A 12688-nucleotide genomic window follows, 5' to 3' on the forward strand; every position below is an offset into this window, starting at 1 on the left:
GGAGAGGATCATAATGGACCTCATAAATAAAGACATAGGGAATTTGCAGACTTTGGATCCAACCCAGTTTGGCTTTGTCAAAGGCAGATCATGCCTTTTAAACTTGGTTGACTTTTTGAAACAGTCACCAAAGCCATTGATGAGGAAAGGCAGTCCATACAGCCTACCTCGATCTGGCTAAGGCCTTCGATACAATACCCCATTCGGGTATCATTGAAAAACTCATCAGCTTAAATGTCAACCCATACATCACAAGATGGGTTGCAAACTGGCTGAGTGACAGAACCCACAGGGTCAGAGCTGCTGGCGCCATGTCAGACTCAAAGCCTGTCACAAGTGGTGTCCCACAGGGCTCAGTCCTGGGCCCACTCTTGTTTGGCATCTACTTTGTACAAGCAAACACAGGAGGTTATGGCTGACAAAGTTTGCAGATGACTGCAAACTGGGCGCCATAGTAGAAAACACATCTGACACAGATATCCTTCAGAAGGGTCTCACAGAAGCGGATAACTGGTGCCAGAGCCGTTAAATGCCAAAAATGCATAGTCATACCGCCGGGAAAAACAAGGTTACTAGCTACCAAATAGGTGGCAATCCACTGAGCACAGAAGAAGTTATCAGGGACCTGGGGACCCAGGTTGATAGTAGTCTGTCATTCGACACCCATGTAGCTAAAGTAGTTAGGAAGACCTTCTACATTGCCCACCTTATCATGAAGGGATTCTCATCTAGATCAAGGGAGGTCATAGTCTCCCTTTACTCATCACTCATCAGACCAATGATTGAGTACAATGCCCAATGTATCTGACCCGACACTTGCAGCAGCTGGAGAGGCCACAAAGTTCCTCACCAAAAGGATAAAGGGTCTCAAAATCTGTCCTATGCTGCCCGACTGAAAGAACTCCAGCTCTATTCAGTAACCGCTTGCTCAGAGGTGACCTTTGCCTAACATACAAGGCCATGTCAAACCCAGATTTGATGAATATGCTTCACCTCAAAATCTAGATCCATCAGAGCCACAAGCGGAGACTTAAACCTTGACTGGCCTATTTATAGGACGTGCTGGAGGGATAGATTCATCACCCAAAGACTCCCTATGCTGTGGAACAAAATCCCGGTACATGTGAGGCAGAGCACCTCGCTGGCCTTGTTCAAGAGAAATCTTGACCAATGGATGGGAGATCGCAGATATACCCCAGGGATTACCTCAGTGTCACTGCTCGACAGAGGCACAGAAAAATAATGGGTATAGTTCCCCATACTAAAGGGGTGGCCTAAGCCACAAAACGATGGGCTAGGCTTGTAAATGCCCTCGGGCAGATAGCCTAGTATGAACCTATGAACCTATGAACCTATGAACAAATACATTCGTATTAAGAAAACTGTCTGCCCCTCATTATTCAATCAACTGCTATGACAACACAACTGGGCACCTCTCAAAGACCTCCAACTAGATATAGCAGTTCAATACTTTAACAATACCTTCCTTAAGATACTTAATAATCTTACTCCTATCAGGAAAATTCACTCAAAAGCCAAACCCCTACCCTGTTTAACAACACATATGAAACTGTTACTAAAACGCAAAAACAGGGAATGGGCCACCTACCATACTACCAGAGACAACTCAAGCCTCTCTAACTATTAACAGCTTAGAAATCTAGCTAAAAAACAAATCAAGAAAGATAAACAAAACTACTTCCTGACCTGTCAACATTCACACCAGAACAACCCTGAACAATTCTGGTGAAACATCAACTATCTCTTCAATCCCGGCCATTCCTCAACCCCAGCCCCAACCTCCTCAAACAACACTAACCCAATAGATAATCAATTCAACTCCCACTTTATTAATAGTGTTACCTCTCTGCTAGGTGACCAACCTAACAAAGCTCTCACTCTTCCCCATTCATCCCATCCTCTTCACTTTTACACCCATCCAAACTAGCTACATAAAAACACTCCTGACCAAACTAAAACCCTGCTGTGTTACAGCTGACCAACTCCCAAATTAATTCCTAAAATTAGCTGCTCCCTCTATTGCCTACCCCATAGCTATCCTGATTAACCGATCCATTTCAAAACAATATGTCCCAACTCTCTGGAAGATATCCCACATCATTCCCCTCCACAAAGTTGAACCATCCAAAGAACTTACAAACTATCGTCCAATAGCCATCCTTTCTCCCCTTGCAAAAATACTAGAAAAGTGCATCCACAATCAACTCCTCAACCATCTCCTCTCTCAAACCTATTAGCCAATTCCCAACATGGATTTAGACCTAAACATAATACCAGCACTGCCCTGCTATCATTCACCAATACCATTCATGAACTATTAAATGAAGGACAACTTGTCTCCTCCATCTTTCTTGACATGTCCAAAGCTTTTGACACTGTTTCCCACCAGCTACTACTACACAAGCTTTCACCCTATGGTCTAGAATCCACATCCTTGCCCTGGTTCAAGAGCTATCTTTCCAATTGTCAGTAAGCTACTAAACAGGAAAACAACCCCCCCTCTTCTTACCATCTCTGTAGTAGTACCTCAAGGCTCCATACTTGGCCCTCTCCTTTTTAGCATATTTACAAATTATCTCAACTCTGCTGCTAATCATGCCTCCATTGTCCAATATGCTGATGATTCTACACTTATCTGCTCAGTCCCATCTCCCCAAGATCTTCAAACAAAAATGCAATCTTCCTTCCAAAACATAGAAAATATCTCACGGAACATCAACTTATTCTAAACCCAAACAAAACCAATATAATAGTCTTCAGTAATAAGAAATCCAATCGTAACCAGTCTCCACTCTCAATCCTCTCTTCCAGTGGCACCAAGTTAGTTACCACTAGCCAAACTAAACTACTAGATGTAACAATTGATGAACATCTAAAATTTGGCAAACATATTTCACTGACAATCAAAAAAGTGCATACCAAATTAGGCGCCCACTACAGGGCAAAGCCATTCCTAACCCACAGCACTAGGCTGGCCACTGCCCAGTCTCACCTGCACTCAACTTTACTCTATGGCTCTAACATTTCAACCAATCTACGTAAGACTGACCTCAAAAATCTAGAAGATTGCTACAACAGAATAGCCAAATTCGCAATCAATCACCCAAACAGAACTCACCACTGCTCGACTCTCTCTCAGCTAAACTGGCTCTAACTATCTAACCTCCTTTCCTTCAATCAACTCACCATAGTCCAAACATTTGCCCACCAACCCGACAAACTCCCTGCTCTTGCCAGCCTAGTACAACCAAGCCGCAATGTCAGGCTCCTCAGATCATCAGAAAAACTCATGCTACAAGTCACATGCCCCCACAACCTTCATGGACATTCCCTATATTCACACAAGATGGCCAAGCTATGGAACACACTTCCTCAGCCCATCACAAAAAACTCAAGCTGCCATGAGTTCAAAAAACTGCTAAAAGAATACTTAGCAAATCATTGGCTCTGCTCCCCATCACCACTTACCTTACCACCTCCCACAGTATTAGCCCTTGTTACATCCTCTTGAACCTACTGTTCTCACCTGCTCAATTAACTGCAAGCTTCCTTCTTACCTTTGCCCTCAAATGGACATCCAATGTTTTCTTTTATGTATACACTGAAAAGTCTAATGCTTTAAATGTATGAGTGTGAACCATGACCATGTTGTAATTTAGTTGTAATTTAGCTTCTTAGCTACTCCTGCATCACCTGTTATATGTACTGTACTTAACTTCTTATTTGTTAAATGTTGGAGCTTTTTTCCTGGGTCTCCACTGAAAACGGGCTCCTGGCCCAGTCGGACACTACCCAGTCAACAAATGAAATAAACAAATAAATAAAATATAAAATTTTATATATTACCTAAAATATAGAAAATAATCCCCAGTGGGGCACTTTTCCTTCACAGAATTATGTAGGTTGGAGCTCTAGGGCTGAGACCTGACAAACTGTAAATTTTCTCACTGAGATACAACATATGTTTCAGATGAAAAAAACTGAAGAAGGCATGGCCATACTGTCTTTTTTATGCAGGACACAGCTATGCCTACCTGCACTAGGGAGAAGTCAGTCCATGCCAAGATGTCCACTAGAAGTTGAGCTGAATGGGCCGAGTCCCCCTGCAGCTAACTGCCATATTGTCATGAAGTCTACTGCAACAGTGACCCATGCAAACAGCATCTAGAATTTTGGCTTTCAATGTAAAAGAACTATAAACAATTAAGTATTGTTGCAATGTGATGTGTAATAAAATAAAGAAAATAAAACAAATAAACTTACCCTCTGGCTCTTCCAACAACATCTTTCTTTTCCAACCAGTTTTGGCCTTCCTTATATAAGCCTCGATCATCTACATCATTGTTGTCGCCTTTTGTCAGGAATTTGACATTTCCATTTTCTCTGAAAAATAAAATATAATACCACCTAATCACAAATAAAGCCAATAATGTTTGTATTCTAGAAGCATCAATAATCATTTACAACATATATTAAACTGCATTATGTGTTTCTTAAATCACTTAATCACAGACAAATAGTACCCTTCTGAAAGAATTCTTATTTATAATACCAGATTTTCTGAAAATGTATGTGTGCTGCTGGTATACAATAATCCATTACTATTTTTTTCAGTTAAGGCTATCAAAATCACAAATATCAAATAAATAAATAAATAAATAAATAAAGGAAACATAGTAACAATATGGTAGTCAGACTAGCCAATGCATGCCTTTTGTACTGAATTTGTTAACAAGACTGGAAGTGTCTCATCTTAGAAAGGCCAAACACCATTTTTTTATTTCTTAAATGAATAACTGTGAAGGTATTGCACTTTCAAAGGACCATCTTAACACAAGTACTGAAAGTTTGCACAACTACAAAATTGGTAAATTAAATGCAAGCTACAAACAAAAGGGTTAATTACAGATACTGCATCATAAAATCTGGCAGCTACAAAAGCGGATTATGGAATAAAGTGCACAATTTAAAAAAAACTCAATGTCATACCATTTTTGGCAGATAACATGCTTAACAGAGTAAACATACTAAATGATCAGTAGTCTTTAAATTCACCCAAAGGCCAACAAGTCAGCTCCAGTAAAAACAGAAGTTTCTAATGCAATGTTGCTTGCCTTGATATTAATCCTACTTGTGAGAAAAAAAAACATATTTTTACCAAATTAGTTGATCAAGCAAGAATGCCCTGCTTGGTAGGAAGTATGGTTAAGTTTATTCTCTTCACCAATCAGCAATTAACACTTTTTTCCAGACATTCCCAGAAACAGAGACAGGAAAGAGTCCATGGCGGCACACACTTACATCGCCTTTTGGTAGCATAACTGTGACTATCCCCCATTCCTACCAGTCTGTCTCATTATCACTAGTCAACACCCTACTATGAATCAAGAACAATGAAGACCTGAAATCCCCATTGCTAACAAAAGAAACATAAGGATATACGTTTCAGGCTCAAAGGAAATGCAGCAGCCAAGGCTGGTTACAGAACAGCTTTTTCAGATAAAAGATTTACAGAAAACATGCTGATAAAAAAAAAAAAAAGTACTTTTAAGGATAAGACTCACTGCAGCTTGTCTGTCATTTCTCTGATAAGTGTAACTGAATTATAATATCCCTGCAGGTCAAAGGTGCCAAGAAGATAAGAGACAAAACTATGTACATACATAGAACAGCGGATCAGCAGAAATATCAGATATTGTTATGACAACCTGGTCAATTTTAATACCTATAAAAACATTGTTTAGAAATGAAGTTTCTTTTACTTATAAAGGCTGTCTAATTTTAACAGCGCTTATGTTTTCAGGACAGTGAATTTAGTAATAAAAGAAGTTATGTATTCACCATAACGTTCCATCTGAGTAGTTAGACTTCATTTGTCATCAACCTGTGGATTTCGGATCTGATATGGATCTGAGCTGGCAGCTTTCCAAGCTAAGATCTGAGCTCCAAGGTCCTTTCCCTTACCCATACTACACTGCAACCTCCTTCCAACCCTCAGATCGAGTTTGACACCCACAACATGACACACATCAACCCAAGAGAAATAACCTGACCTCATCACACAGTCTAAGCTTAAAAGACCCAGAAAGTCTGAGTTGAAGGACTATCACAAACCACTAGGGTCAGGGGGAAGGAGGGAGGGAAGGTTGATGACAAATGAAGTCTAACTACTCAGATGGAACGTTATGGTGAGTACATAACTTCTTTATCTAAAGTAGTTAACTTCATTTGGTCATCAACCTGTGGGACAGAGTCCCCAGCTACCAAAAACCTTGGGAGGCCCTTATGGAAGGATATTCCGGAGCACCACGGAACCAAAAGAAGCCCTTCCTCTAGACACCATGTCCAACTTATAGTAAGTAATAAAAGTGTGAGAGGAAGCCCAGGTAGCTGCTGAACAAATGTCATCCAGAGAAACTCTGGACCAGAAAGCAGCAGAAGTAGCCATAGAATGAGTAGAATGAGCATAAATCCTGGCTGGTTCTAGTAATCCATGATCCTTGTACACCTGCAGGATACAAAGTGAAATCCATCTAGCAAGAGTCACCTTCGAAACTGGTTTCTCCAAAAAGGACTTGGCAAAGGAAACAAATAACTGATCAGACTTACGAAAGGGTTTAGTCCTATGTAAATAAAAGTGTAACTGTCTGTGGACATCCAGCAAATGAAGTTTGCATTCCCCTTTGTTTTGAAAATTAGGGAAAAATACTGGGAGATTAATAGAATGATTTATATTTGACTCCGAAGCGACTTTAGGGAGGAAAGAAGGATTTGTCCTTAGAGAAACCCTATCCTTATGATAAACTTAAATATGGGGGTTTTACACACAAGGCTTGAAGTTCGGACACTCTCCTGGATGAGGTGATAGCCACCAGGAAAGCTGTCTTCCATGACAAGAATTTTAAATCAACTGACACTGCGGGTTCAAACGGTGGCGCAACTAAAGCCTGAAGAACCAAGGTCAAATCCCACGGGGGGGAAGGATGCTTAATCGGAGGTCTCAGCAAAAATGTGCCTTTGATGAAAGTCTTACAAATCCTAGAAGTACCTAGTGAACCTGAATTTTCTCCTACATGAAAATGGGATATAGCCACCAGCTGGACCTTAACAGTGGAAGAGCTGGCCCCCTGCTGGAAAATCTGAGACAGAAATTCTAATACCGCTGGAATTTGGGTGGTAAATGGAAACAAATCTCTCTGAGAAGTCCAGATGGAAAAACGCTTCCATTAACTACGGTACACCTTTCGGATGGAGGACTTGTGCGCTGCCACCAGAATGGACTTAACAGGAGAAGAGAGTCTGGGAGTCCTGGCAATTAGTGGAACTGAAGCAACTAAGCAGTAAGCTTGAGGCTGTCCAGATTCAGAGGAGGAATTCCGGAGGGATGACAAATGAGATCTGGAATGGGATCTAATATCCAGGGCAGAGCTACTAGATGAGACCATAGACAAGGGAACCAAACTTGACGAGGCCAGAATGGGGCTATGAGGATAATCCCGCTCCCCAACCGACGAGCTTTCTGCAAGAATTTTGTCATTAGAGGTAGTGAGTGATACGCATAAAGAAGACCAGGTGGCCAAGCATGGACAAGAGCATCTCTGGGGGCTTCCCCCCCCCAAGGGGGAATCAGGGCGAAAAACTTGCTGCATTTTGCATTGGACGTCGATGCGAAGAGATTGTAGCAAGGCTGACCCCACTTGAGGAAGATCTGTTCTGCTACACAAGGGTTCAGAGACCACTCGTAGGGTAAAAGGATAGTCCTGTTCAGTTTGTCCGCCAAAATGTTGGACCGACCCGGAATGTGCATTGCTATCAGAAAACGGTTGGTGGAGATCACCCATTCCCACACTCTCATGGCCTCTCGACAAAGCGGGTGGGACCTGGTTCCCCGTTTGTTGATATATCAGACCACTGACATGAATTGCAATCATTCCCAGAGGAAGAGAAGCATGAAGGGCCTGCAACGCCAGAAGGACCACCCTCATCTCTAGAACATTGACATGCAGAACAGTCTCATTCGGGAACCACTTGCCTTGGACAGTCCTGCCCGAGCAGTGCCCCCCCCACCCTAGACAGGAAGTGTCCGTGATCACTGTGGCTTGGGGGCGGGGTCACAATAAAGGAGCGTCCTTCCCGAAGATCCCGGGATTGAAGCTACCCAACGAGGGAAGTCTTGCACACCTTGCTTAGAGGAATTGGGTAACTTAAGGGCTGGTATAACAGAGACCAGTGAACTTGTAATGTCCACTGTAACACTCTCATGTATAGACGTACACAAGGAACCAGATTTATAGCTAATGCCATGGACCCTAAGGCCCTCAGAACTAGTTCTGATGAGGGTGAAGATGTCTGAAGAAGTGCCAATACATGGAAGATCAGGTTCCCAAGTCTGTCTGGAGTAAAAACAACCTTGGCCTGGAGAGAATCTATTCTTGCCCCTATGATGTCCAGAATCTGAACGGGCTGAAGAGAGGACTTTGCAATGTTTATCATGATACCCAGAAACTTTGACAGCTGAAGGAAATAATTTCTTGCTTGAACAAGTTGATGCCTGGAGGGGGCAGTGACAAGCCAATCATCCAGGTACAAAAAGACTTGAATGCCCTGAAGTCTCAGATGGGCCGCTACAACTGCCATGACCTTGGTAAACACCCTGGGGGCTATGGTGAGAATGAAGGGTAGGACCCTGAACTGGTAGTGATTGGCTCCATGCCGAAAGCGGAGAAACCTCCTGGATCGCCTGTCCATCATAATGTGGTACTATGCATCCTTGAGGTCTACAGAGCAGATCCAGTCTTCTTCCTGCAATAATGGCAAGATGGATTGTAAGGTGACCATCCGGAACTTCTCCTTGGCAACAGACAGGTTCAACGAGGATAGGTCGATAATTGGCCTCAAGTCCCCCGTCTTTTTTGGCAAGAAAAAAACTTGGAATAGATGCCTGATCCAGACTGATCTGGAGGGACCGGCTGGATTGCTCTTTTGTTTAGCAGCTTTTCTATTTCCAAAACTGCCACCTCCCTTTGAGCGGATGGAACATCTTGGAGGTGCTTTGGAGGTAAGAGAATGGAATAACCTCTGGATATTATCCAAAGCACCCAGCAGTCTGATGTTATGGGCTCCCATTGAGCTAGGTGCTTCGAAAAATGCCCCTTAACTGCAGTCGGGCAACCCCTCAGAGCTGCTGCACAGGTCGATCTGAGAATGGTTCCCATGATCCAAAGTTCTTTGGTCCCCCTCTGCCTCTGGGCCGGCATCCACCTTGCCCCCCTCTGCTCTAGGGGATAAGGAGTACGGAGTGTCCCAGGAATGCTGAGACTTCCAGAACCACAACTTCTTTTTCCCTCACTGTTCCTGGAAAAGGACCTTTGAGGGTTAGAGAAGTGGATCCCGACGGCCGACAGCATCTTCCTGTCCTTCTCACTCTGGACTAGCGTATCTCGGATGGTCTTCCCAAACAGGGTCGAACCGTCAAAAGGGGCATTTGCGAAGGATACCTTGAAAGGTTCCAAAAAATTGCAAAGCCGGAGCCAGGCATGAAGCTTCATGACAATGCCTGATCCGGCCACCCTAGCAGCTTCCTCAGTGGCATGAGAGAGCATGACTTAAGAGTGGCCATACGTGCCAAGAATGAGTGTTTATCCTTGGCCAAAATGGACTCCAGGGGAGACTCAGCATACTCTTTCACGACGTCGCACTGAAGTCTGATCACATGGGCCATGTAGTTCAGCACCCATATGGCAATGGTAGCTGAAGCATACATCCGCTTTCCAAGGCGATCCATTGCCCTAGACTCCTTGTCTGGAGGATGGACCAAGGAACTCTCCTGCGCCAGTTCCTTTTTAGTGGCCGCCAACACCACCATGGCATCAACTGGGGAACCCTTACTCCATGCAGGCTTATCCATAGGAGGGCTCAAACTCTTGTCTGGCCTTTTAGGTATAGGTTCTTTTTTGTACTTTTTGCATGGAAAACCCGGGGGGGGGGGGGGAGGCAAACACTACACATGCACACTAGACTAACTTTTTAACAGTTCAAGCAAGGAAACCCTACTCTATCTGTCTGGAGCTCAACGATCACAACTTGGCGAGGCCGCAGCAAATGAGATCTGAGGGTTGGAAGGAAGTTGCAGTGTGGTATGGGTAAGGGGGAGGAGCTTGGAGCTTGGATCTTAGCTTGGAAAGCTGCCGGCTTGGATCCATGTCAGATCTGAAACCCACAGGCTGATGATCAAATGAAGTTAACTACTTCAGACTGACATTTTAACTAAGCAGAAAGGCACTTTGCCATGCTATAACTGCCAGCAATGTAAGTACATTTATACAGATATTACTTTTAAACATCATGTCTCCTGTAATGAATATGTTGTTAATTCTTTTGCAACATGTCATACAACTAATCTTGTACATTACTATTATCACTTGCACATCATTTATGTTTTTGTACAGGGCAAACTGAAAGGAAATAAAAAAAGAGGACGTTTAAACACATTCATGCTATTAAATTTCATGACATTAATAATGCTTTGCATAAGCAGGTTAATGTTAGCTTGACATTTAAGAAAGCATAGAGATAGATTATGGAAGTGGTGATGTAAAATCACTACTAGAATGCAAAAGGTTATTGTGGCAATTACATCTGATTGTACTCAACTTTCCAGGTCTTAATTTGGCTACTAATGTAAAAAAGCCCATTAAAGTTGCAACCTTTGAGATGAAAGCTGATTAGTTTCAATTTTTAAACAATTATATATGTATACAAGTGGATTTTGATACAAAGAAAATGTTTAATGTTTTTATGATTTTTGAATTATGACTGGTTATTTCATGTGTGAGTAATATTTTAAGTATTTAAAGACGATTTTAAAGTATGGTGGATTTCATACTAAGAAACGTCTTGTGGTTGTTGGCTGAGACTAAATCAGTTATCAACTTAATAAAGTCGCTCAGTTCCAGTACACGTGTAGTGTGTTCACTTCAGTCGTCTAGCTGAGGTGTTGTTTGTTAAGTTTCTGTTGTATGCTACACTGTGCCTTTCTGGTGGCTTTTTTTTGTTTTATTTCAGTTGGTTTGTTGGTTAAAGCAGTGGCCAATGGAGTGTGCTGCTAACAGTAGAATGCTAATTTCAGCTTTATGTACTCATCCTGTGGAGCTATGAGATGCTTTAGCAGTCTTGAAAAAGGCTTTAATTCAAGGGCGTTCATCCCAAAAAGACTCACAGATTAATGCAGAAATGTCAGGTTTACTGGATATGTTTGACTGTAAAATAAGACCTGAATCTGACAATGGTCTTGTACCTATAGCATCACTCATATACTGCAGAAGCCCCTACGCTGCTTCTCTGGTTTGTAGAGTCAGCAAATATGGTGAATGAATAGCCCTGACCTCTCTGAAGATACTCTTATGGAAAAACTCATAGGCTCAAGAAGAAACTATTGGATATTATATTTTTAGAAGAATGTGTAAGAGTGAAAGGAGTACCTAAGGAATTCGGATTTAGTAAGTTTCCTAAGACAATAAATGTCAGTGATAAATATTTTAAAGAACTTGAAAGGTTTAATAAATGAATCTCCAGGTTATTCAGATTTTACTCAGATACCATCAAGAAACTTTATGTCGACTTAGAACTGATACTTTGGTTCTACATAATTTGGTGATCAAACATTCTAACTTTTCTAAGTATATTTCTGATTCTGACAACATGATGCATAGATTAACATTAAAAATGAGAAAACAAAACCAAAATTGAATAAAGACAAACCTCTCTTATGAACATGGCATAATTTATACTAATAAGAATTGATGCAATACCTATGGGAGCACTTTGTCAAACAATCTTCAAATGTCTCAACAGCAACCACTGGAAACTCAGATTTTTAGGACAGAATCTTTGCATTCCACTGCAAACAAGGAGATCTCTGTAACTGGTTATACAGGAGACAAAGAGTCTCCAAACAGCTCTGAATCATTCATCAGGTCAATCAGACAACAGGGAGAATATGACAATGAAAAAGGGAAAGACTTTTTTACTCCAAGAGAGGTGAACAGATTAAAAAGGGACAATGCAGGAACAACAACTGAAGGAGACAATAAACATTTCAGAAGTTACTGCTTTGATAAGCTTTAAGACTTCAGTTGTTTATAATGTGTCATATAAGCAACTTACGTCATATGGCTTTATGCTATTGGAAGAAGGTTTCACATTTGTATTGGTGTGCCACATGAATACAGCTAAGACACTATTAAATGTAAAATTCTTTGTATATAATCTGTCTTACTTCTTAGAAGGTACTCATTTCCTGAATTCAGAACATAACTTATTAACCACTTTAGATATTTGAAAATGTTTGTATTGAAGACATACTGGCTGAAATGAGTCACAAATCCTCTTTTTATTATTACAATTTGAATTCGGAAGAGAGAAATTTGAGGAAGGGTACTAATAAAGTTTATGAAAGCTGACAAAGGAGGGGGGACTCATAGTGACTTATAAAGAAATACATGCATAAAAAGTATTTTAGTAGACAAGAAAAATTATAAACAAGTAACTATAAATGAGATCAATGATTCTTATAAGTATATACATGGTGCTTTATATAATATGGTTATGAATTCAGACATTACCATCAAATTACATGACATTTTAACTGTGAAACATCCAAAGCCGT

At 41.4% G+C, this 12688-nt stretch overlaps 1 protein-coding gene across 1 annotated transcript in view; it reads right to left on the minus strand.

Annotated features, from left to right (window-relative positions):
• The window catches only part of SEC11C (SEC11 homolog C, signal peptidase complex subunit), a 353173-nt gene that overhangs the window by 113921 nt on the left and 226564 nt on the right, over positions 1 to 12688 (minus strand). Inside the window, exon 4 of the mRNA XM_044066158.1 lies at positions 4285 to 4404. Coding sequence (XP_043922093.1) covers positions 4285 to 4404 — 120 coding nt within the window. The remainder of the gene's footprint in view (positions 1 to 4284; positions 4405 to 12688) is intronic.

The sequence above is a fragment of the Protopterus annectens genome, chromosome 1.part0, assembly GCF_019279795.1.
Source record: "Protopterus annectens isolate FY-2018-M chromosome 1.part0, PAN1.0, whole genome shotgun sequence".
NCBI classification, from domain to species: Eukaryota; Metazoa; Chordata; order Ceratodontiformes; family Protopteridae; genus Protopterus; species Protopterus annectens.